This window comes from Chlorocebus sabaeus, chromosome 27 (genome assembly GCF_047675955.1).
Source record: "Chlorocebus sabaeus isolate Y175 chromosome 27, mChlSab1.0.hap1, whole genome shotgun sequence".
Classification (NCBI taxonomy): Eukaryota; Metazoa; Chordata; class Mammalia; order Primates; family Cercopithecidae; genus Chlorocebus; species Chlorocebus sabaeus.
The window spans coordinates 29,006,925-29,034,067 of NC_132930.1; the positions used below are offsets into that span (position 1 = coordinate 29,006,925).

Below are 27,143 nucleotides of genomic sequence, written 5' to 3' on the forward strand. Positions count from 1 at the left end.
CCTCAGTCATTTCTTCTGGAAAGTGAGAATTTGGTAGCATCTTCCTCAAATAAGTATTCAATGAGGTAATACATAATACATATAATATATATCTTTTTAAAGTGCCTGCCACCTAAGTGTTCAGCAAATACTAGTTTTTAATCTCTTCTCTCAATACGAGAAATAAGACCATTATTTCTTTTCAAACATGGCTTTGCAATGTTTACATAGTATAAAAAGCTCCATTATGCAAGAAGGAACGCTCCATATTAGGGATTATCTCCTGTTCACTGTAGATCTTCCACCGTTCAAGTGCCATCAAAATGCCCTCGCTGGTAAGCACAGGAACTGGATAAAAAGGCACTGAGGTCAGACAAAAGGGATCTTGTAGTTAGCAAAAGCTCCAGACTCCACTTGCCAACATCCACTTCAGAACTCCTCTTTGGAAAGTCTTCTCAGTCCCTGATTTAGTTGTGTAAATGAACTTCCCCTCCAAGTAATTTTAGACGGGAGACTGGATGTGGACAGTTGAACTGGCCACATCATAAAATATAGAATGCTGGTTTCAGTACCTGTGCCTCAGCAGGAAAGCGACTGGCAAGAAGCATTGTCCTCCCTTTTCCAGCTCTCCCTTCTCCAACAAAAGGAGTAAGACATCAGTATCCTTCCTTCTTCCTTATCCTGTCTTCAGCTTTTGACCTTTTTATGACTTATTAAAACATCTCCACAAGCAAAGGCAGAGAATGCTTGAATGTCTATGCTTTAGAAACACCAGCCAAAATTGTGAAGGCAGCCCACATTGGAAAAAAATTGATAAAAATGAGATCCTTGAATCAACAGATATGGTTTAGGACATTCCTTCTTTTCTCATAGGAATGCAAGGGGGACTGCAGAGTGTAGTGAATAAACAAAACTAAACAAAAAACAAAGTCTGTGAACCTGGTGAGTTTTGAAGCAGCATGTTAGTTTTGTCAATGATCAGACTTATGATTTCAGATAACTGCTCTAAGCCTGGGTATCTTCACTTGTCAAATGGAAAGGAAATCTGCTACATTGTAGGTAGTTGTCAGACATAATAAGAAGTGCCAATTACAGAACTTGGCATATGATAGGTGCTCAAAAAACGGTAGCTCTTAGTATTATCTGGAAATACCAATTATACACAATGATAGCCTGGAAAATAAAACAATGTTAACTTTCAGAGCGCAATCTTAAATATATGAACAAGGAATTTCTTGCTAATCCTTGTAGGAAGGTGATTAATGATATCCTTATTCCTAAATACTATCAATAAGTTATTTCAGGTTTTGGTGTCCTTGACATCTTGTTACCTCTTGTAACTAAGCCTCCTTGGAAAATTATCTTTGCTTGGTTTCATGGCACAGGGATAGCCAGAATTCTGATAAAATTCATTTAAAAATTGGCTCCAATCCTGTGCCCCCTCTCGGTTCTTCAGTGGGGCAGACTAACATAATTATCTTCTATGGAGGAGCAATAGGTTTAATGGGATGGAATTAAAAAGGGCTTCTGCCCTCCGCTTTGGGGTTATTTGGGACTTTTTCAGTTTAGTGTATTATCTGTTATTGTAATGTAATTTTCACTATTTTGTGTTTTTTTTGTGTGTGTGATTGTGCATAATGAATGAGTGTGTATTTTTTCCCAGCTACTTCACAATGATACAACCCTACATTTCTCACCAACTGACATTTTTTGAAGACTGCACTTTTGTACCTCGTTCACCATGGTAAGCCAAAGTTAGTATTTGTATTGTGCAGTATTCTGCAGTAGAATCCTTCCTCATTCTGTACAGAGGAGCGGTATAACTTCATGATTAGCAGCATAAGCTCTAGAGCCAGATTACCCAGGTTTGAATGCTGGCTCTACCACTGTGCACCTTAATAACAGTGTGCCTTAATTTTCTCACCTGTAAAATGAGTATAACAGTATTACCTCATAGACTCGTGAAAATTAAACTAGTTAGATAATGTAAAGTGTTTTGAAATTGTTCAAGGTAAAGAAAAATGCCTATTAAATGCAATGTATTATGGACATACACTTTCCCTAGACACTCTTCTGTATACTGGTGTACTCTTTTAGTCTGTTCTCACACTACTATAAAGAACTACCTGAGACTGGCTAATATATGAAGAAAAGAGGTTTTATTGACTCAACGTTCCAGAGGCTATATAGGAAGCATGGCTGGGAAGCCTCAGGAAACTTACAATCATGGTGGAAGGGTGAAGGGGAAACAAGCGCCTTCTTCACATGGTGGCAGGAGAGAGAGAGTGAAACAGGAAGTGTGATACACTTTTAAACCATCAGATCTTGTGAGAATTCACTCACTATCACGAGAATAGCAAGGGGGATTCTGGCCCCATGATCCAATCACCTCCCACCAGGCCCCTCCTCCAATTTGACCTGAGATTTGGGTGGGGACACAAATTCAAACCCTATCAACTGATGACATTTGGATCTATTTCTTCAACCCAGTCTCTCTCTGGAACTCCAGGGTAATTCCCATTTCACAGTTGAATATATTCATTTTCATATGCAAATGAGAAGATGTCATTTCCTTCTCTGAAATGCCTTTATTTGTAACCTCCATGGTTCAGGAAATGTACCCTCATCCAAGCAGCATCTCAGCCAGAACTCGGGCATCATCATTCTGACTCCTTCATCACATTTACTAGTCATTATGTCTTGCCTTCTAATTATCTTTCTAGTGTGTCTTTTTTTAAATCCCCATTGCCTCTCCCTTACTTCAGGCCATCAGACTTTATTGTTTCGTCACTGGATGACCCTTGGAAATGAATCTACCCGTTTGCCCCATGTTGCCTGATTCCATTCTTTTCATGACTGCCAGAGTGATTAATCTGAAGCCACAATCTAAACCTATTATTCCTTGGACTAAATTTTTTCAGTGGTCTGCTGATGTCTCTGATTAAAACTTAAGTTCAAAGCTTGGTTTTAAGACTGCCACAGTCTGGTCACAGCTCACCTCTCCTGCCACAGAACTTGCTCTCTAGCCCAGGGAACTACTTGCAGCTCTCTGCACCATAAACTTTTTTTCAATCTCTGGTACTTTGCATATGTGGTCTGTTTTAAGACAATGTTTCTCCTCTTTCTTCCTTCTCAAGTGGTTGATACATGCTTGTCCATTAGGATTCAGAATTGACATTAGGTTCATCTATGAAAGCTTCCCTATTACCCAAGATTGAATTGAGGGCTTTTCTTATATGTTCTCACAGCACAGGAATCAGCCCTTTGTGGCATTTGCAATATAGTATAGTAGGTAGCTTCTTGGTGATGAAGTCAGACTGCCTTGTTTGAATCTTGGCTTTGTCACTTAGTAGCTCAATAAGCTTTAACTTAAGCTTTAAGTTCTTTAACCTCTCTGTGCCTCACGGTGATATTAATAGTTCCTGGGGTAGATAGAGAAAATGACTACAAATTCTTTCCTTCTCTGTATCTACCTTGCCTTAGATTTTTCAGGCTGTTATAACAAAATGCCACACACTGAGTAGTTTAGAAATAACAGAAATTTAATTCTCACTGTTCTGGAGATTGAAAAGTCCAAGATCAAAGTGCCAGCAGATCCAGTGTCTGGTGAAGCCCAGATTTCTAGCTCATAGTTGGTTCCTTCTCACTGTGTCCTTACATGGTAGAAGGAATGAGTTAGTCCTCTGGTCTCTTTTTAATAAGGGCATTAATCCCATTTATGAAGGAAGAGCCCGTATTACCACATAACCTCACAAAAGACCACCTTCAAACACCATTGCCTTAGGGGTTGGGATTTCAACATATGAATTTGGGGGTACACAAACACTGAAACTATAGCATATCCCTTTCCAACATGCCATTGTAATTTCCTCCATCAAAGTTAAACTCTTTCTTCCTCCCTTGAATCTGGGCTGGTCTTGTCACTTGCTCTGGCCAATGGGACAGTAGCAAAGGTGTCCCAGGCAGAGGCTTGGAAAATGCTGTACCATGGCACCTACTCCCTCTTGCTGCTCTTGGGAACTCTGCAGCTACCATGAAATGAAGAAGTACAGGCTAGTCATCAGGATGGTGATAGAGACATGGTCCAGTTGTACCCATTACTCCAACCACTTGCATGACATGTAAGATGATCATATCATTGCCAGCTGGCCACAGATGCCTGAGTGATCCCAGATGAGCACAGCCTACATTGGCAGACCACAGAACTGTGAGCTAAATAAATAATTATGTTAAGCCATTACGTTTGGGGGAGGTTTCTTATATAGCAAAAACTAACATATGACTCATGGGTCATGAATATTGGATAAGTTAACACATACAAAATACATAGAGAGTGCTACATAAGCATTCATTTTTCTTATTAAAGTTGCTTATTTCTTTGTGCAAATCTACCACTAGAATGCTGGCTCCTTGAAGGGACTCTTTCTTTTCCCCTATTACATCTTCCTGACACAGTGCCTGGCTTGACATGTGGTACGAATGATTCAAGATTCTTAGGTCATTGTCAAAAATCAACACAGGAAATAAAATATAAATGACTTCTCACATCAGATGACCTTGTTATCCAGTAGTCCATGATCTTATTTCTTTATCCCCAGTCCCCTCACCACCACCATCCCTGAGTTCTTACTGACAACTTGAAACCTAATGAGACAATAAACAGTTGAATCCATATGAGTACAACCGACACAAAAGTGAAACAAAGTTGTCTCACGAAAGTGCAGTGAATTGATTGTGATTGTGTCTTTAAAACTGAGTCTGTTCCCATGAAGAGGGGTGTATCTTTCATTGCATGTTCCCCAACTCTCCCTAAATCCAAGTGTGCTTGTTCTGTAAGTATTCACTCTTCCAACATAGTTAGGTTTTCTCTTTTTGATACCATTTTATCACATCACCTATCTAAAAGACTCTGGACTTTAAAAAATCTAATGGCATTGACACTTAGACGGTCTCAGTCTTTCTTTTCCATTATTTCCTTCATTTGTTGGCAGGTTGTTAACTAACACCTGAATTTGAGTGTTCTTCATCTATTTTAATGTGTACATGCGGCAGTTTCACTATTCAAGTCTGACAGACTGTTAGACGGAGTTTTGGATTTTCTAGGCCCAGACTGTGGCATTTTTGTTTTTTTACCTTACTCTGAAGAAATAGGTTCTCAGTCTTCCTATAATACCTATAATTTGTATAAAGAATTTTAATTTTACTAATGAATTTTCAAACAAAATAAATTAAACATTAATTCCCCAAAGTACCAATTTAATGAATAAAGCTTAAATATACCCAGATAATTAACTTCCTTATCAACAATATTATATAGTGCTTTGAGCCACGCACGCATCAGAAATACATATTTCTCCTATTTCTTTTTTCCTTTTCAAAGACTTGATGTCTTTCAATTAGATTTTGGAAGAAAACAGTCATTTAGAATAGCTTTCAGCTATGTCCAACTTTTGGTTAAAAAGAATATTCTAGGCCCAGTGCGGTGGCTCATGCCTGTAATCCCAGCACTTTGGAAGGCCGAGGTGGGTGGATCGCCTGAGGTCAGGAGTTCGAGACCAGCCTGGCCAACATGGAGAAACCCTGTCTCTACTAAAACCACAAAAAATTAGCCAGGCATGGTAGCAGGCACTTATAATCCCAGCTACTTGGGAGGCTGAGGCAGGAGAATCACTTGAACCTGGGAGGTGGAGGTTGCAGTGAGCAGACATCGCACCATTGCACTCCAGCCTGGGTAATAAGAGCAAATCTCTGTCTCCAAAAACAACAACAAAAAAGAATATTCTAGAAACGGATTCATTTAGTCATAACAAAATCTCTTTGGGACAGTTTTATTCAAACTGTTAGCAGACAAACCGGTAAATTCTTACTATTCAAGGATTGACTTTTAGTCTTCATGCAGGAAAATGAGCAATTAAAGAAAATACAAGGATGAAAGATATAAAGTGATTTGGAATTTAATGAACCTATCTACTAATTATAACATATTTAAGTATAGAACCTAGAGATACGGAATTCAGGTAAAATATTTTCGGCATTAACCTCGTTAATGATATTTAAGTTTTTGCAGAGCTGTCTGGTTAAACTAAATCTCCATTCTGAAGCGAATCCTCTAATCACCTCTCCTGCTACCTACAGAATGTAGCCAGTGGATTTCCTGAAGTCCGCAAGTCAGGGGTCATTGCAGTGAAGTGAAATAATGACTTACATTTGTAATATGGACTCATCCTGCAAGACAAAGTTGCAAGGCAAACCTGAATTTTGATGCTTAGAGACTTACACTTCATTTGGCAGTATTCCAGCTTTTAGAAACTTGGCAAACCTTATAGAAGCAAGTGCTGAAAGATATCAGACGATGAAGGTTTGTGACCTGGCTGCATCCCACGTGTCTTGTGAAAATAAGTCTCTTAATCTCCACGGGCTTCAGTTTCTTCTTCTGCAAAATGGGGATTATAAAATTTGAGCTGTCAACTTTTCAGAGTTGTAAAGATCAGATGAGGAATTGAATATAAAAATCCCACAGGAAGGTTGGAATTAACTTGGCAGCTCTAAAATGTTTACCTCATTTTTGTTTCATTATGGCATATTAATATTTCCTTTAATGTTAGGATCTCAAAGGAGATTATTTTACCTGATTATTATAATACAAGAGATTAAGAATCATAAATTTGCAAGTGTAGTCCAATGATCAAGGTTAGGTTGAAACCTAATGAGATAATAAGTGATTCCATTCACGTGAGTAGGGCTGGCATAAAAGTGAAGCTGGATTGTCTCATTAGGGTAAAGTACACTGAGCTGATTGTAACACTAGCCTCTTCTGCTCAGTGGGCTCTGCATGGCTGCAAGGGAGCCTAAGGTAAATAAGTAAACAGCACAAAGCTGTGTCCAGTGTGCTGTTGAGCAGGACTTCCCACTTTTTTTTTTTTAAGGCAGGGTTTTTCACTCTGTTACCTAGGCTGGAGTGCAGTGGTGCCATCATAGCTCACTGCAGCCTCGACCTCCTGGGCTCAGGCAATCCTCCTCTCTCAGTCTCTTGAGTAGCTGGGCGCCACTATGCACAGGTGTAAGCCATTACGCCTGGCCAATTATTTTTGAATTATTTGTAGAGACAGGGTTTACTATGTTGACCAGACTGGTCTCAAACTCCTGAGCTCAATCAGCCTTCCTACCTCAGCCTCCCAAAGTGCTGGGATTACAGGCATGAGCTACCATGCCCAGCCTTCTCACATTGTAATATGCTTACCTGGAACCACCTGAGGATGTTGTTAAAATGATGATAGTGATGAAGGAGATCTGAGACAGGGCCCCAGATTCTGAATGCCTGACAAGCTCACAGGTGATGCAGATGTTGGTGGATTTCAGACCACACTTTCTTGCCTCTAGTGTAGAGTAGTGATTTCTCAAAGTATGATCTTAGGGTATGTATTAGTCTGCTTGGGCTACCACAACAAAATACTACAGGCTATGTGGTTTAAACAACAGAAGTTTACCTTCCCACAGTTCTGCAGGCTGGAAGTCCAAGATTAAGGTGTCAGTAGAGTTCTGTTTACACTGAAGGCTGTCTTCCTGGCTTGCAGATGGCTGCTGTGTCCTCACATGGCCTTTCTTCTGAGTGATTTCTCTTTTTTCCTCTTCCTCTAAGGCCACTTCTTCCTCTAAGATTAGGCTTCCTATCTAAACGATGGACTTCAGTTAAAAATAATGTATCATTGGCTCAATTGTAAAAACGTACCACACTAATACCAGATGTTAACAATGGGAAAACTCGGGGAGGGGTTCCTGGAGAGGGGGTACACGGGAACTCTGTATGCTCATTTTTTTTTTTTTTGAAAACCAGAAAGTGCTCTAAAAGTCTATTAAAAAATAAATTATATTCTAAGACCTCCCCGCCAAACTCAGTGAATCCATCCATAGGCTGTAGCAGAGGAGTTTTTAATCTAACAGTTTAGGTGATTATTATGTATGTTAAAGTTTGAGAACCATCAAGAAGCAATTGGAAGCTCTCGTGTTTTAATCAGATAAATGTGAGTTCAAATCTCAGCTGCACCTCTTCACAGCTGGCTGTCCTTGGGCTACTTAACCTCTCTGAGTCTCAGTCTCATTTTAAAATCAGGGTAAGAATAAGTATATATGATGATTTTTCTTAGAACGAATTCATACAATGACATAGAGTTTTTAACACAGTGCATAGATGCATAGTGTAAGTGCTCAACAATTATGAAATAATAGAAGTTTTACTATTACTGCCTAAGTTATGGTGAGCCAGGGAGAATTGTGCCAAAATGTAAGGGGCTTTCGGAAAAGACAAAGCAATAAAGGTAATAGGCAATACAAAATCAGAAAACAATAAAAGTAATCCTGGTTGCTTCTATAACATTCCATTGTTTACATATAGCTTTCACTTTCATTCCCTGACTTGATCCTGACAATGACCTTGTGAGGCAGAAATTCCCCTTTTTACAGAAGAGGAACTGAAGCTTAGAAATGATCAGTGACTTTCTGGAGGACGTAGAACCAGGCAATGTCAGAGTCTAGAGCATCAAAATTCTAGTCCAAGGTGACAGTACAGTGTAGTAATTAAATTTGGGGGCTCTTGAGTCAGACTGTCGGATTCAAGGCCCAGAGATACTGATTACTATTATAAAACTGGCAAACCAGTTCCCTTCTCTGAGGCTTAATTTCTTCACTAGTTAAATAGGGATAATAACAGTACTTATCTCCCAGGGCTTTGTAAAGATTAAATGAAATAATGTTCATAAAGTCTGAGATTCATGGCTGGCACATGGTGAGTCTTCTGTTTCTGCACTCAATTTTTAATATGGTTCCTTGAGGGAAAAATATGCATCCATGCTATACAGAGAGTAATCTAGGGTTAGTCAGAGAAGGTGGAAATCTGTGTATGTGTCTTGAGGATGGGAAGAGGGGCTAGGATTGCTACAGCCTCGGAGGAGTAATAAGATGCTGGCACAGCACGCTGTGGCCTGTGAAGCTCTTCTCTATAACCATTTGAAGTACGTAAAGAGCCAATAAAGAGATAGTACAAGCAAGACAGAGACATCCTGGACTTTCGGTCCCAAATATCAAAAATAATGGTAAATGCGGCAGTAAAAAGATAATTATTCTGTGATGTTTGACAATGACTAAGAATCCAAGTAAAAAGGTCTGGACTTGGAATTTATAGTAGATAAAATCCCATGTGAATATTTTGGAAATATATTAATGTAGTATTATATATTAATTATATTATATAATATATAAATTATATAATATATAATACAATACATATTTATATATTAATATATTACAAACTTCTTCAGCATAGTGTCTACTTTACATGATTTGGTTGTCTTCTTTATAATTAGTCAAGGGGTAAACATTTAATAGGGCCAACATGGGCAGATACTTATTGGATAAGATTTGAAAGGTAGTTTGGTCCAACAAAATGTTCTGCATATTTTGGAGATGAAGAAGGAGTTGTGTATTACCTCCCACACTGTGAGGGAAGGTTGCTTAGACCTGTTATCGAATATAGTGGTGCCATTTCTTCTTTGAGTTCATCATGACAAAATATGATGATGATGATAATGGTGATAACTGTTACGATGGTAGCCCTTACTGACTCTATGTGCCAGGAGCCATCCTAAACACTACATATGCTACCTCATAGAATCAATCTTTCCCAACAGTTAAGTAGACCGTCCCCTCCCCTTTCCTTTCCTTTTTTTGTTTTTTGAGACGTAGTCTTGCACCGTTGCCCAGGCTGGAGTGCAACAGCATGATCTCGGCTCATTGCAACCTCCGCCTCCCAGGTTCAAGCAATTCTCCTGCCTCAGCCTCTTGAGTAGCTGGGATTATAGGCATGTGCCACCACACCTAGCTAATTTTTGTATCGTTAGTAGAGACTGGGTTTCACCATGTTGACCAGGCTGGTCTCGAACTCCTGACCTCAGGCGATCCCCTCATCTCGGCCTCCCAAAGTGTTGGGATTACAGGCGTGAGCCACCTTGCCCGGCTGACACTATTATTTTCTTCATTTTAGAGTAAGAAAATTAAGGCAGGTTATTAGTCCTCAAACATACAGCTTGTTCACAGTTGGAACTGGAATTCCAACCCAGGCTGCAGAATCCAAACCAGCATGCTCAGGTAGCTTTAGCTTTAGAAGTCATCATATAGAAGATAAAATTTTGAGTTGGACAAGTATTAGTGATTCAAAGTTGTGGGTGGTTTCTGGAAAGACTGCTAGTTACAGAAAAAGAGAAAGAAGTAGTTGGTCAGTAAGTTGGAAGTTTGCTATGAGAAGTCAGCAGAAGAGGGAGAAGGTGGCATGTGACAGAATCGAATGATTAAATCTGATAGAATGGGCAGAGAAAAGACTTGTTATAAGGAAGCTGGCAAGTGGAAAGAATGCATTGCCTGTAAAAGTATGCAGACAAAATTCAATAAACGTTTACACTGCATATGATCCCATCCTCTCTGACTCTCTCTCCTGTTACCCTTTCCTTCTCTCAATGTACTTCAGCCCTGTCAGCCTCCTAGCTGCCCTGCAAACATGCTGTTCTTATGTTAGTTCTTGCTGTTCTCTTTGCTTGGAAGTTCTTTTCCCCTTGAGATGTCCACGGCTGGCTCCTCACTTTCATCAGGATTCCACTTAACTGTTGCCTCTTTCATAAAGCCCTCCTGTACCCCCTATATAAAAGTGATCTCCCCAGCAGATCACTTCTGATTCCTTGATTTATTGTCAGTCTCTGCCTTCTAGATAGAAAGCCAATAACTGAGGGTCTTTGTTGTATTCACTGTGGTATCCCAATGCCTGCAACTGTGCCTTGTACACAGTAGTTACTAGATGTTTGCAGAATAATGAAAAAAACAAATGTTTAGGGAAGACTAACTATGTGCAAGGAACTTTTCTATTGCTTTGTCAATACAATATTGTTCTTAACTTCAAGAATCAGGGTTGCCTATCTTTATACAGTGATTGGCTACATGCCAGCCATAGCCCTAAGCCCTTTGCATCTATTCATTTTCTTAAATCCTCACAACAAAACAATAATGTAGGTACCAGTTATAGCTGATATTTGTACCAGGCGACACGATTATGCAGTAGTGGAACTAGGATTTGAACCCAGACAATGGGAGTGTCAGCATCTGTTTCCTTAACAATGAACTAAAAGGAGAGGAAGAGGCTCTCAAGAAATATACAAATACAAGCTATAAGGGCTCAAAGGACTAAGTAAATCGTTCGTGGTTTTGGGGATGGGGAGAAGGGTAATAAGGTGTCAATTGAGACCTACTTGGAGAAAGGGGGAAGACTTCACTTGGTGACAGTGTGTATAAATAATCCAGCAGCCACAGGGAGGGCAAATAGTTTCACAAACACTTAGAAATGGTTTCCACGCAAGTCATGGCCAACTGGCCTTGCAGCTGAGAGTGAGAGGGAATTTTAATTCAGTTTGCCTGGAGAACGGGTCAACTTGACCTTTCTTCTGAAAAGAGAGGCTTTATGCATTTGACTCCTGGGGACACAGAAGTCTGCATTTTAATTTTGACTTCTCAAACAGTAACCATGGCCACAAGTGGTCTTATTGGTTTCTCTTTACCTTCCCAACTATTCCCGGCCTTACTGTGCTTCAGAAGGGCAAATGACCCTGGGGGTGGTGAGCGATAGCTGCTGGTTGACCTGCCTGGGAGATCTCAAATGAAACCCCCCACAAGGATGCTTCTCCAAAATGCCACCGGTCTATGCCACCCCCTCTCTCCAAGGTGGTATTCTTCACCTCCGCCCTGCCCTGCGATGCTCACCTGGAGTCTAGAGCCAGTGTTTCCCCACACTTAGCTGAGTCGCATGACCGGTTCTAGCTTCAATGGGAAGTTTCCTGTCTAGGAGTTCCTGGCGCTCTGCCCGGCTCGGGAGAAGGGCATCTCCTTGCGCTTCCCCTCTGGTGTCCTTCAAACTCAGCCTAACTTTGGCACCAGTATTTCCAGTCTAGCTGTCCGAGTTGGAGCCCCTGGGGGACGCAGCGGCGTTCTTTGAAAAGGCGCGGCGCCTTCGAGCCCTCCCCAGAGCAGGCGCTGCTCGCAGTGACAAGGGGTCCTAGAGGCGTCCACTGAGAGCCGCTGGCAACTCCCGGGGGTGCCCTGCCCAGCCCGAAGTCACCTCGGGTCTCTTTCAGGTCCATCTGCTCTGTCGCCAGAGGCACCGCACCACCAGCTGCGTTTTCCCATCCCCGTACCCCCCCCCCCGGACCCCCCAGTCCGGTGACTCGGCAGCAGGTGGCAGGGGCGGCGCCCACGCGGGCGAGGGGCTGGGGTCCCCGCACTGTAGCCGCCGGTGCAGCTCCCCCGCTTCCAGCCGCTGTCGCCGAGCTGCCAGCGCCTCGGTCGCCCCCCGCGCGCCCCGCGCGCCCCCGCCGCCAAGGGCCGCGCAGCGCCCCCGGCGCCCCCCGCCGGCCTCCGCCTGCACCTGCAGCCGGCTCCGCGCGCCCTGCCCGCCACCGCCGCCGCCGAAGCTCTCTCTCCCAGCTCCACGGACGCCCCCGGGCCGAGCGGCGGTGCGCTCCCGTGCAGACCCGTCGACAGACGCCCCTGGCCGGTGGATTCCCGAGTCTCACTCCTGCACCCTGCGTCCCCAGACATGAATGTGAGGAGAGTGGAAAGCATTTCGGCTCAGCTGGAGGAGGCCAGCTCCACAGGCGGTAGGATGCAATAAGCTTGCGAGCGGGCGCCCGCTTCCGCCCTCCTTCCCTCGCGAGCCGAGACGGCTGCCCCTTCCCCTCCTCGGCTAGGGACGCTTGTTGCCTTCGCTGCATGAGACATAGTCACCTGGCGGGACTGGGAAGGGGAGGTGGGAGCGGCGGGCATGGGGTGCAAAGGAGAGGGGGGTGCATGCAAGATCCAGGTCGGGGAAGAAAAGATGTTTGAAGTGTGTTTGAAACTCGCCGGTGGCAGGGTCCCCTGCGATCCTGTGCGTACTTTTGCCTTCTCTGAAAATTTCCGAGGTTGTTTATGCATCTGCCAGATGACTCCAGACCGCACGCTTCCTTCCCCTAACACCTGGGGATTAATGAGCTGAAATAGTATTGATCGTCTCCTTCCACTTTTCCTTTACGCCTCCAAACGTTTCTTCATTACAATTGTATTTTTGTCCCCTGGTAATATACTGGCGGTATCTTGCCCATGTCGGATTCTTCAGCCGGAGCGTATGGCTTGTTTTATGGCTAGCTTCAGTTTAGTGTGTTCAGAGAAAATGGTCCTCAGTGACACTTGGAAATAATTTATATACAGTACAGCCTTGGAAAGGTATCGGGCACTGTGTTAGAATCTTGGCTTTCAGAGAAACGTGCGTTCTGCGAAAGCAGGGAGAAATGTTTTGCTGTTTGGTGGGATCCATAGAGAAATAGGGGACGATGCCCTCCCACAAAGAGTCTTGGGTTGCATCGATTTGTTATTAGGTGGTTTTGATGTGTACAGAGTATTTTACAGGAGCCAGAAATAGAATGGAAGTGATTTTGGGGCACATGAGAGTGATACTGGACCTCTCCCGGATTACATAAGCTAAGGGGTCACATATGGCTATAGCATAGTTTGGGTTTAGAGGGTGAAAAACTTGGACTTGAGGGTTGCAAACTTGCAAGGAAAGAGGTGTTTCCACTCGCTGTATTATTTAGTACTCAGGGAAATGGAGTCACCTCAACAACTTGAGTCAATCATTCGAATGTATGGCCATGAGAAATGGAAATGAACACCCTCCCTTTCTTTTCTTCACTCCAAAAGTTAAGGTCATTGTAACTGGGAGGACACTAGTCTCACCTGAATACGAAATTTTAAAGAGAACAGTCTTAATCCTTTTGGACTGGAAAAGGTAATATGAACATCACCTGTAATGCCCCACATTTGACTTGTAACTGTATTTAGTTCTGTTTTCACTTATGCCTGGAGATGCCCACTCATTATGAGCCAAGCATATGTAGAATATCTCTTGTGAGAAATACTTACAGTCTTTAAGAGATCAAATGTTTCCTGAGTGGCGTGTTTAGTGTAGAGGGCTGAGTAGTTGTTGGGTGTTGAGTTGAGTTCGTAGGGTCTCTGTCTTTGCAGTTCTTTAGAATAAACATAGGGTAGAGGGCTAGTTGTCGTACTAGAGACTCATTCACACACATGGCAGCCCAGGGAACTCAAGGCTGGAGCAGATGGCAGGAATGTCGTCTCCGGAACTGGAAGGCTTGCATTGCTTGGCTCCTCAGTGACCACAGCTTTTTGACTGTGCCTGTTCTTCCAGCAACTGGATGGGGATTGAATCAGCATGTCTAGTGTATGCACAGGGCCATAGGTGGCCATAATCACTATAAATGAGAAATGAAATTGAAGTCACACCTGGGGAGTACTATACATTTAAAAAAGCAAACCGTTTAGTGCTATCTCCAGAATCAGCAAGTGTTCACTGTTTATTTAGAGAACAGAAATATGCTGATGTATACTTTGGCTAAGGTGAGACCGAAGTGATTAGTTTTCTGGCTGAGAATTGATTTGACACCTGTTTCTTGAATTGTATTCACACATTTTTAGCTAGTTGTCATATGATGGGAAGAATAAAGAAAAAATAGTTTGGATTATCATTTTTATTCTTGTTGATATTGCTTCAAAGCTAATATTAGAGACTGATCCCCAAATATGTAATATTATTTTCACCAAACATATGCATAAGTACTTTGCTTACTCGTGATCAGATATAGGGTGGTCTTTACTAATCCTGGGATGAGAAAGGATGATTTTTAAAGGCTTAAACTCTATCTTCCATTTTTGTTTTAAAATAATAGTCCTGATATCTTGTTCTCTTTCCAATAAGTAGGCTGTTTATATAACTTCCAAACTATCTTGTACTATGATACAGTGTTTTCCTTGAATATATATCTCTGGGATGGAGGTTTATAAGATGATTTATCTGGAATCTAAGCAAAATTTAACTGGAAGCTCTAGCTGAGAGAAATGTATGTATATGATAGAGAAATCGGAAATTGGAGAAGTGTGAGTCTGTGTGTGTGTGTGTGTGTGTGTGTGTGTATTTTATTACCTGACTTGGAGATAGAACACTGTGAAAAATGATTTACTGAAAGGCAAAGGATGAAACTATATGAATGGAAAGTAGAGAGGAAATGTTGGAAATGACAGAACAGAGTCGAGTTGCAATTCTGAAACTTTATAATTTAGTTTAAAAAGTTCATTCCATACACTCTTCTCAACAAGTAAAAGCACCTAATATGCTAACTGATGAGCACCACCTGTAAATCACTGTAATTGACATTGTTAATGCCAGAGAGGACAGAAAATGGGTGAGTTGTGTGTAAGTACATACAAGTAGAGAAGGTTTCTTACAAATTAGAGTGCTCACTTTTGCCCCGCCAGCTTCCATGTTAAACCCAAAGCCTGACCAAAATACATTTTTTATTTCATTGTCTAATCCCATTATTTTGCACTCCTGCGAGGTAATCCTGCTAACAGTGGGGAGAAAGAGGGAGTTGATAATTCAGCTGTGTGTTTGAAAGATAATCAGAAATAAGGTCAGAGGAAAAAAAAACCTACAAAATTATTCATTGGTGTCCTTAATTTGTGCCATCTAACTTAGGGATGGCAGATGTTATGTGATGTAATCTACAACTAAAAGTGAGGAGGAAAATGTATGTTTCAATAGTAGAGTAAAAAAAATCTCTTCAATTTTGAATTGTCATTTGATGGATGTATCATGGCTTTGGCTTAAGTTTTGTGTTTATTAAAGATAAGGCAAACTCAAATTAGTAATTCCACAAGGGTAATATTGAAAAATCCATTTATTCTGAATCCATGAAAAGTTTTTCATCATACATTCATTATTTTATTTTCTTTATGTCATATAAATGTAAGGAGTGTACTAAACAAATGATAGGATGAAGTGTTGAAATTCAGCCACCCTCTCTCCCCAGGCCTAAAGCTTATGCCATCTCATAAAATAAAGCTATGGATGGTTTGGAAATTAATGAGCCATGCAATATAAAATATGTATGCAAGATTTCTGCAGAATTGTAGACCAGACAGTGGTTGATTGTTTTGAAGAAATATTTCTGGGCTTAAATTATTAAGCCCTTACTATTTTTTGTCCTTTTATTTATTTTTCGTGTTCTCACTTTTTCCAGAACATGTGAATAATATTGCTTTTCAATAATACATAGCAGAATGTGTTTCTTACTAAATAGCCTCTCTTCTTAGTGACTATTTCAAGTAGATTAATGTGTGAGGTGGGGAGGGGGTTGTGGGAAGATGAGTATCTTATTTGTTCAAGGAGCCTTTGCAAGTCTGAAAAATCTTTTAAAATTCTACAACTGCACCCATTATTATAAATTAATTCACCCTTGGGCATTGAATCACCCATTTGTTTTCCAAAAGTATTCATTTGGTTAAAGTTCCTGAGGGCCTTTTCTCAATTCATATCCTACTGAACTCACTGGGTTGTTTCTTGCTGTTTACCAACATGTCCTGGGAAATTGTGAGCTCTGTGAGAGCAGAGGTTTTCTGTTCTGTTCGCCACTTCATCCCCAGTATTGAGCATGAAGTCTGACTTGTAATATTTGCTCAACAACAGATACTGAATGAAAGAAGCCTTCCCAACTTGCATTGAATTATTCTATTTTCTCTGATTTCTCCCGGATCTTGTTTTTTGTTTGTTTGTTTTGTTTTGTTTGTTTGTTTGAGATGGAGTCTCATTCTGTCACCCAGGCTGGAGTGCAGTGGTGTGACCTTGGCTCGCTGCAATCTCTGCCTCCTAGGTTCAAGTGATTCTCCTGCCTCAGCCTTCCAAGTAGCTAGGATTACAGGAGCACCCGCCACCATGCCCGACTAATTTTTTTTTTTTTTTTTTTTTTTTGGAGTTTTAGTAGAGATGGCGTTTCACCATGTTGACCAGGCTGGTTTTGAACTCCTGACCTCAAGTGATCCAACCGCCTCGGCCTCCCAAAGTGCTAGGATTACAGGCGTGAGCTACCGTGCCCAGCCAGATCTCCTTTTATGACACTTATTTCCTCTTTTTTGCCCATTTTGTGCAGCCTTTCACATGGTTGTCTTTTAATTATCTTCTCCCTCTGTACTCTCTTCCTAATCAAAGTGTGGCTTTGATTCTTATTTTGATGGGGGAGTATCTCTTGAGTCTATAGTCTGCTCCATTTCTCTTCTGCTGGTCAGACTCATAAGAAAGTTTTACCAACACCTTAAAGTCAGTATGTCAAAAAGGACATCATGCTCTGTCTTCTAAAAACAGTTATTGTGGCAATATTTTTTGAGACATGTTGTTAAAAAAAAAAAAAAAAGCAAAAGAGTCTCCTTCTCTATGGTATTCTCATCATGACGAATAAGTCACCAAGACTTACTGGTTCTCTTCTGTCTTTTATGTCTGTCTCTTCCTTCAATTTCCATTTCCACCACCAAGATTTTGTTCTCAGCATCCTTTCTAGGCCATGATGGTTACATCCTGTTTGCACTGACTGCTACCCCCCACTCAAAACCAACCAAATTTACTGAAACCTAACTTGAGTCATAGAATTCTCCTGCACAAAATCTTTTAATGCCCCCCCCATTACTTATAGAATCAAAAATACAAATTCCTTAGCTTGATTTTCAAGGCTCCTACAATGCAGTGATAGCTCTCCATCCTAACATTTTCTTTCATGATGCTGCTAGGTCTACACCCTGATCTGGCTAAACTGGACTGTTCCCTGGTCTCCAAACATATCTCTTTTTTTCTTTTTTTCACTTTCTTTTAAGTCAGAGTCTCACTCTGTTGCCCAGGCTGGAGTGCAGTGGTGCCGTTATGGGTCACTGCAGCCTCGAACTCCTGGCCTCAAGCTGTCCTCCCACCTCAGCCTCCCAAGTAGCTGGGACCATAACCAGCTGTATCTCCTGTTTTACCCACTGCTTAGAATTAACTTCCTGCCCTCACATTGCCCGGTGAACATCTGTATATCCATCAAGACATATCTGAAATGTAGTGTCCTTCTCTTGTAGCCTCACTGATTTCTCCCTGACTCCTCCTCAAATAATTATTCTTTGAATTTTCTTAACTTGCTTTTCTTTTATTGTTGATATAGATCTGAATGACAAGGCAGAATTAACTAGACATAATGTGTCTCATTTGCAGATATTCAGTTGTAACTTTTTGATGGCAAGTAGTACCATGCAAGAATTACTAATTTTTGTACCCCTAGTAAGCACTTGTACAATGCTTCATAAACTAGTAGACATTTAGACCAGGCGTGGTGGCCCACGCTTGTAATCCCAGAACTTTGGGAGGCCGAGGCTGGCAGATCGCCTGAGGTCAGGAGTTTAAGACCAGCCTGGCCAACGTGACGAAACCCATTCTCTTCTAAAAATACAAAAATTAGCTGGGCGTGGTGGCGGGCGCCTGTAATCCTAGCTACTTGGGAGGCTGAGGCAGGGAGAATCGCTTGCTCCCAGGAGGCAGAGGTTGCAGTGAGCCTAGATGGCGCCACTGCACTGCAGCCTAGGCAACAGAGTGAGACTCTGTCTCAAAAACAAAACAAAACAAAAACTAGTAGACATTTAAAGCTATTGATGAAATTAAATCACATTGTCCCATGGTAGACCCACCAAAGACCAAAGTTACAATTCACATTTGATTGCATGTTAAGCCGTTGGCTGAAAGTGACTTTTGGCTCCATGTCTTTCCATTCAGTGGACTGAGTTTATGAGCACAGTACATGACATCAAGATAATGCTCCCTTGAACTGTGCATGTTCTTGCATCTATAGCACCATGACTATCAGAGTACACACTGTTTCTGGAAACTAGCTTAACAGATGCCCAGTGATTTTGTACATTTAGGGCAGTCGCCATTGTCATCTTTGGATGTTGTTGCTGTGACGTTCCCTCGTTCTCCCTTCCAGATCGATGATCACCTCCAACATCGGTAGTCTGAGGGGCCTCACATCTCCTGGCCCCTAACCCCACAAGTGGTCCTTTGTAAATTTCCCCTCTGTGAGTGAATGCCTACACCACCACATCCACCACCATTATTCTCATCAGATGATAGATCCTTGCATTATGGCAGTAGATGTGGAAAGGAATGGGAAAATTTAAAAAGGCATGGAGACGTCATTCAGTGTATACACACCCATTTCCTTAGGTGCACTTCCTTTTACATCTGATTTCACAGTGAAACATCAGGCTGTATTGAGAGGGAAGTAAGAGGGAAGTGAAAAGTGTGTCAAGACTGAGAGAGGCAGAAGTTCAGCTCCTTTACTGTCATTGCTGTGGCTGTACCTCCTCTTCTTGCCCAGTCTTTTCACTATAGGCTGTGCTATATGTGCACACATGCACATAGCATTAGAGAACCTGAAAAAGGGCTGTCAGTATTTAAACATAAAGGCTCTTCACACACTCTGACAATATAAAGAATAATTTGAACATGGATATAAATATAGAATTTTCCATATTGAACATTTGGCCTTCATGCTCATGTTAGGGGCTGATTTTTCTTCCTGAATGAACACAGCCAGTGTGGTTGAGTGGCTCTCTCATTGGAAATAGGTTGTCAGTTTATATACCCTTTGGATATGTTATTGACCTTTTAGAAACTTCTCTCCCTCTACCTGCCCCACCCACACTATTTATTTAGGTAAAAATAAATCATCAAAACATTTTACAGCAACAATTTATAGCTTTTTGATTACCTGAAATCTCTATTGGCTTCGGGAAATGTCCCCTCTTGTATTCAGGCAGCATCTGCTCATGAAAAGTCTTTAGGGAATTAGATCTGGATTTAAAAAAATTTTTTTAATAGGTCTTTATTTTAAAAAAGTTTTGGAGGAAAAATAAACTTCCATCTCCAGATGTCAACAGTTCTTAATATTTTGAAGGATCTTTTGAGTTAAGCAGTTTATTTAAGAAGTGTCATTGCCCAGATGGGAATGAAAATCAGATTGGACTGATAACAGTAACTACTGCAGTCTAATGACAATTTCCCCACAATCCATGTCTTTTTTTTTGTTGTGCTGTGTGTACATTGTTACATATGGTAAGATATCTCAAAATCTTATTTTGTTTTTTACGAGAAAAGACATGACTTCTAAATGTCTTCATGAGTTTCTTAATAATATCGGGTACATATAGCACATGCAGCTCTTAAACTGATCTATATCTCCCAATAGATATTCTGCCAAGGGTTTTATTTCGGGTTATAACTTTTTATAATTTAATGAATATTCATTATGATAGCATGGGAAACTACTTTAAAAAATGGTCTAGCCCATACCTTTTATCCATGCTTTGCATTTGGTAATTCACTCCGTGAATAAAAGTGTCTTATGGTTACATCTAAAGGCAAAGATACAGGGATGTACTCCAACCCATTCTACTGTAATGGAACTGATCCCCCAGTCTTCTTGTGTCCACAGGGAATTTGAGGAAAAAAAGGTAATATAGAACTAACTAACGGACATTTATAAAATAACTCTGTGAGATATAGTATGAAGAACAAGTTAAATTTGGAGAGAAGCTTAATTTAGAGAAATTTTAATTTAGGAAGGTGAGAATATACAAAGTAGTCATTGAGTTTAATGTTGCTGTTTCTTTCTTTCTTCCGCTGTGGTGGTAATGATATCTACTTGTAGCTTATAAAGATCCTGTAATGATGAAATAAGATTAATTCAGCAAATATCTACAAAGAAACTACTTAGTATTGGGATGACTGAGACGTAGAGTCTGCTTCTAGAGAGCTTACTGTTTATGCAAGAGTTAGTAACTGAATGTGCACGAGGCATTGATAGTCAAGTTGAGGAGAAAATAAATGCCTAAACGTGTTTATTTTAAAATATTCATTCCCATAACAGAGTTAAGGATGAAGTGAGATGGATGTTTAAAAGCAAAATTACTTCCAGTTGGTATAAGTGCTGTTTCTTTCCGAATGGAAGCACACAGTGATATTGAACTTGACCTTTTCCTCTTTGGGGTCCTGTAGAATAAAGCTATGAGAAGAACTGGGCTTGAAGTTCTGTGTTTGTTCTATTGTCCATTTCTTCCTGCCCTCTACCAATTTTTCTAACTGTAATCTGGGTTTATCTTTCAGTCACCTAAAGACATTACATTATCTAAGCTATTTTAAAGATTTTAAAAACCTTCTTTGATGCTGGAAGTCTGTAAAAAATGCACTTTTTTCCTAAAACAAATATGATTTGGAAGCTTGGAGAATGCAAATGAGTTATATCTTCTGTTTAAAGACAATCCTAAAGGAATTGAAAATGCTCATGTCTGTTATTGGGAATTTACATGATGTTCTGATGTAGGCAGAGGCACTTCAAATTGGTGTAGGAATTTTCAAATTAAATAGGATGTTTCTCTAATTTTTAAACTTAATTTTGGGGATCACTTATTATAAGGATGTTATACATCATCTAATATTTCAAGCACTTGTGAAAGTCACATTCTGCTCAACTTTTCTCACATCCTTTCCAAGAATTTTAAATCACTTTTTCCATATCATCTATTTTAATAAACTTCCTTTAATTTGCAGATGAGCCTTTTATACGGTGATGCACAGTATTATTGCAGTGGTTATCTGTTCCTTGTCTGCTCATGGTCCAGTTTCATCAGGATTTTCTGCTGAAGTCATGATATCTGAGAGAGTTGGCACAGACTCTGAAACGCAGGTGCACTGCGTTAATTTAAAAGTTGTGAGGAGGAAAATTTTGGGGACAAGTATAAAACAATCAGAGTATAGAGCCAGGCATTGAGAAACATGGAAAAAGGAAGCAGAAAACTGTAAAATACAATATCCAGGGACATGGAGTGAGGGAATTCTCTTGCTGTGGGTTTATAGAATAAATCTCATTTTTTAAATGGAGATGTTGTAAGGTAGTTTTTAAGAAAGGGCACACATCTAAACTGGGAAGCTGGAAGGTAATAAATGCTAGCACTTCTGGTGTAATTTAAGTACAGAAGTCACCGCTACACCCCATAAGTCCTCCTAGTTAAAGTTATGGATGTAACCTCCAAATGAAAATTGGTCATTAAAAAGTACTTTGAAAATTGTTGTTCACCTCTCAGAATAAACAGTGAGAATGAAAAATCTACCACCGCTACACTGGGAAGATTAAACTGTAAAATTAACTTGTTATAAGCATTGCAATTGAAAACATAGCTTTATTTATCCTTGGATCCCTGAGCATGGGATTGTGGCCTTCCATAACTATTATTAGAGCAAAATTTTAGATCTCAATGACAGTTATAACTTCAGCCTTAATGCAATTTGTGTTGTGATAGTTTTAGAAATATTTTTGAGAATGTTATTAAACAATCATTCATTTAAAATGCATTTATCAATCACCTACGATATGAGAGACACTGTGCTAGTAAATGTTTCAGAGTATAAAGATATGTTAATTGTTTAAGTTATAGGAATTAAACATTTAAATTATATCTTCCTTCTCTACCCCAGACTTCTACTTGACCCAAATTATGTATTAATTACATAGTGTATGTCAGTTTACTTCATCTTCAAAGGCATGTGCTAAATACCTTCCTAGGACCCCATCATATGTTCTTAATGAGGAATATCAGTAGCTATAGTCCTTGTCTTCTGTGAAATAATAAGCTGAAGGAACACTCAGTAAATCTATCATAATCACATGGTTTGTTATTGAGTCATAGTGCTTTTTTAGAATCATGTATAATACAACACAATCATGTATAATACAGAATCGTGTATAATACGGAATCATGTATAATACAACACAAACCTTATGTAGAAAAAGAGCATTATTCTGTAGACTAAATAATGTTAGTACTCCTTCATATCAGTGGGGGTTTCCCCAAATATGAGCCAATTGATTCTTTCACAAAACATATACTGAACATTCATTTCCCAAGTATTCTTCTAAGTACTAGAATGCAGAGTTGAAAAATATCCCATGGAAAAGAAGCCCTGAATCTAAAGAGATAGACATGAGAGATGAAAATTAGAACTTCAAAAGCCCTGTAATAACACCAGGCACAGACTGCTTTGGAAACAGATATAAGTCACACTTTGCAGGCGGGACAGAGTCATAGAAAGCTACTTAGACTAGGTAGGACTGGAGGATGAGAATGAATTTTTCAGGGAGAGATGGCAGGTGAATTATGAAAGTTTCAGGCAGGGAGGGCTGTGGTCCCAAGGCTGGACCAAGAGAACATGATACTACAATCAGGGAACAGTAAGAATTTTGTGTGGTTTTGTGAATGTGTGGGGAAGAAGAAAATTGTGAGATGGGAAGCTGGACAGTAGTCACGGTCAAGATGTGATGCAGTATGAAAACTACTGATAGATTTCAATCAAGAGCGGAGCATCACCACATTTGCACACTGGGAAGATAACTGGTGATGTCGCCAATGGACAAAAAGGGAGTAAAACAGCAGGCAGAGACCTGCTGTGGCATAGCTGCAGGTGAGACATAATGAAGGACAGAGCAAGGCATTGGTCATGCAGTGGAAGGCAGAGAGTACACATGAGACAAATAGAGGACAAGAGCAACTCTTGGTTTCTGGCCAGGGGAACTGTGGCGTGGCATACATTTACCAAGATGGAAAATACAGAGAAGGAGGTTCGGTTGAAAAAAACCTGAATGGTCAGTTTTGGAGAACAATGAAATTTAAGGGCTTCTTGGATATCAAAGTGGAGAAGATGCCCAATAGGTATTGGGCCATATGGGTTGCAACAGGATACTGAGCTTAAATTTTGTGCATAGAAGACCATCAAATTTCACAAAAAGTGACAGAATGAAGGGAATTAATTTTGCATAGCTGTGTAGGAAGTACCATCAGTTGGGATATATTGAGGAGGCGGTCCCATTAGTCTAGGCAAGAGAAAACAAACGTTTGAACAAGGGTAAAGGCAATGGGAATGGAAAGGTGAGATGGCTGTTGTGGGGGAGAAAGTTGGCAAGGTTGGTGACTGTGATACTTTGTGGTGCTGCTGTGAGTGACAAGGAATATAGGAGGAGGGACAGGTTTTGGATGGAAGATAATGTGTTCATTTTTAGAAATATTGATTTTGAGATGCTGGGAAAACATCCAGGTCAAACTGTCCCAAAGGCAGATGGAAATGTAGAGTTCAAATTTAATCTATTTCAGAGAGGCACTCATTTATTTCACATCCAGCATTGTGATGAGTATTAGGAATAGAGAGATGAATGAGGCACAGTCTTGCACCCAAGAAACTGGCCATCAAATTAAACTGGGACCCCAGTTTAGGAATTAGTTGCAGAAAGATGATGGTAATTGAAGTCATGAACTGGATGAGGAATAGAGTCTAGAGTCAGAACTGTAAAGAATAAGGGTGGGAGATGGATGTGAAACCATGGAAACGTGTTATACCTGGAGAAGAAATTGGAGAGGTAGATGACTTCTAATGAATGGAGGTCAGTGCCTGGCATGTAGAAGGTCCATATTTGTTAACTAATGGGGAAAAAGGGAGTTTTAAAAATCCAGAGCTGGCTAATAGAATGAACTGCTGCAGAACATTAATAGAAGGTGAGGACTGGTGGCTAAGGATAAGACTTTGGAGTCAGAATTAGGATTCACATACTGTGCCTGCTATCGCATGACCTTGAGAAGTCACATGGTCTCTCTGTAGTTTAGTTTCTTAATGTGTTCCTGGACCATTCTCACCCCATAATTCTGTTGGCTTTCCTCCTCACTTCCTTTGGGTCTCTGTTGATATGGTACTTCTCTGATGACTTCATCTAATATGACAACCCATCCTATTTCTCTTGTATTAGCCTGTTCTCACGCTGCTAATAAAGACATATCTGAGACTGGGTAATTTATAAAGGAAAGAGGTTTGATTGACTCACGTTCCACATGGCTGGGGAGACCTCACAATCATGGCAGAAGGCAAGGAGGAGCAAAGTCACATCTTATATGGTGGCAGGTAAAGAGAATGAGAGCCAAGCAAAAGGGGAAACCCCTTGTAAAACCATCAGATCTTGTGAGACTTATTCACCATCACGAGAACAGTATGAGGGAAACCACCCCATGATTCAGTTCTCTCTCACTGAGTTCCATGTGGGAATTATGGGAGCTGCATTTCAAGATGAGATTTGGGTGGGGACACAGCCAAACCGTATCATCCTTCAATCCCTATCATCTCTCAATCTCTTTACCCTGCTTTGCTTTCCTTCATAGTTTTTATATACTTTGTAAAATAAAAAATATAGGCGTATGATATATGCTATACTACTATTTTATAATGCTGTTTTATATATACTATATGTATGTAGATATATGTGTGTGCACATATATATCTATCTTTATTTCTTTGGGGTTTATTTGTTTATTTTCCATTATCTTTCTATGAAAATGTACTCAAATCTATGTTGAGTTGTGAATCGCTGAAGAGAATCTATATCACCAGGTTGCACTGAGGATTAACTGAATTAATGCATATGTAGTGCTTAGCACAGTGCTTGACAATTAGATACGGCCCTATAAATGTGAGTTGTGGTCATTTTTATAATTATATGGCCTGAGAGAAATGTTCTTTAATCATGAGGATGAGAAGTGAGGAGAGAGGAAAAACTGGGAATATGTGGGGGTCACGGAGGGAGAGAGTTCTGAGGAAGTGACATTTGCCCTCTGGAAGGGATAAATCTGGTCCTCTAGTGCAGAAGAGAACAGGAGGTCACTCTGGGGTGACTTGTTAGGGAATATTCTGTGGAAGAGCTGGACTCTAAATAGCCAGTGGAGTTCAGAGGGATTGAGAAGAAGCATTTAGTGGGGAGTCATGAATAACTGTGTGTGGACAGTAGTTTGGGTGGCATGGATGGTGATCTGAGAAGTGATGAGGCTGAGACATGAGATTGGAGAGTCTAAGAAATGTGGATTTTATGCGGTGGGTAGGCATTTAAGGTTTCTGAGGACAATAATGCCATAATAAAAGTGATGCTTTAGGAAGACTCCTCTTGTCTGATGTAAATGGAAGATTAAAGAAGGGAGAGTCTCCAGGTGGAAAGGTCATTGAGAAGTCATCAAAGTTGTTGAGGCATTAGGTGGGAGGGTCTAGTTCGAGAAGGGTGTTGGTGGCAGGTTCTTGGGGCATTGTGATTGGTCTTTGTAACTGATTGAATGTGGAGGTGGAGTTAAGTGGGAGATCAAGGAGGAGTAGGGGTCAAGGCATGCACCTAGGCAGGCTCTGTACTCCAACTGGGGTGACTGATGAAGGTCTTTGCTTATGGTGATGGGAGGATATTATTCAGATGACAGAAGACAGAAGGAAATTGTGTGGGTCTTTGTACATGTGCATGCACATAGGGTCAAAAGCATTGAGTTCAATATTGTATTTGGGGTGCTAGAGGAATACCCTGGTAAGAGGGACCCTCAAGCAGTTTTGAATATCCTTTTTATTTATAAGTAAATTGAGGCTCAAAGGGGTTAAGCAACTTGCCCAAAGTCACACATCTGGTGATTGAGAGAGTGGGTGTATTTATTAACCAAGGCATCGTGGTTCCACAGCCTGTACTCTGAACTCTTATTTCTCGACTGTCCTGCCTGGACAGGGAAGAGCAGGGGAAGAGTGGAGGGTGGCACGTGGTACTCTGAGCTGAGCTGGAATCGCTCTGGGAGGGCTGGGCTTGGCTTAGTTGAATTAGTGCTTGTTGTCTAGTTTGGTGGTACATGCAGTTCAAGAACAAATGAACTGGAAAACCTCCCTGTGGGTTTCTATATTATATACAGTATAGAGAGGTCTTATATAGTTTGTATATTTCTCCCCTTCAAATCTTATGTTTAATTGTGACCTCCAGTGTTGAAGGTGGAGCCTGGTGGGGTGACTGGATCATGGGGCAGATCTCTCATGAATGGCTCAGTGCCATCACCTTGGTGATGAGTAAGTTCTTACTCAGTTGGTTCATGTGCAACTTGGTTGCTTAGAAGAGTGTGCATCTCCTCCCTCTTCTCTCTCTTGCTCCCACTCTTGTCATGTGATGTGCCTATTCTCCCCTTTTGTATAGCAATGCAAAAACTGCCTAATACAAGATCAAGACCATACCAAGTGCTCTTGCATGGGAAGAGGAAACCTTAGTACCTAGCTTTGTGGGTTGGGAAAAAGAACCATTAAATGCTTGAGGGGTTTGGATGGCAATGAAGGTAACCTGCAGGGC

At 40.7% G+C, this 27,143-nt stretch overlaps 1 protein-coding gene and 1 long non-coding RNA gene across 3 annotated transcripts in view; one reads left to right on the plus strand and one right to left on the minus strand.

The window, feature by feature from the left end:
- Positions 1–4,729: 4,729 nt before the first annotated feature.
- On the minus strand, positions 4,730–12,119 carry LOC119627654 (uncharacterized). The gene is made up of 3 exons (XR_005243842.2): positions 11,776–12,119; positions 7,467–7,650; positions 4,730–6,412 (listed from the first exon to the last, which is right to left on the minus strand). It is a non-coding gene; the product is annotated as an uncharacterized lncRNA (long non-coding RNA).
- Positions 12,120–12,440: 321 nt separating this feature from the next.
- Positions 12,441–27,143, plus strand: part of KCNIP4 (potassium voltage-gated channel interacting protein 4) — a 1,194,812-nt gene continuing 1,180,109 nt past the window's right edge. The window contains exon 1 of one of the 2 annotated variants that reach the window (XM_008017780.3): positions 12,441–12,668. In XM_008017780.3, coding sequence (XP_008015971.1) covers positions 12,608–12,668 — 61 coding nt within the window. In that variant the 5' untranslated portion in view covers positions 12,441–12,607. The remainder of the gene's footprint in view (positions 12,669–27,143) is intronic. The other variant, XM_073012493.1, reaches the window with a different exon arrangement.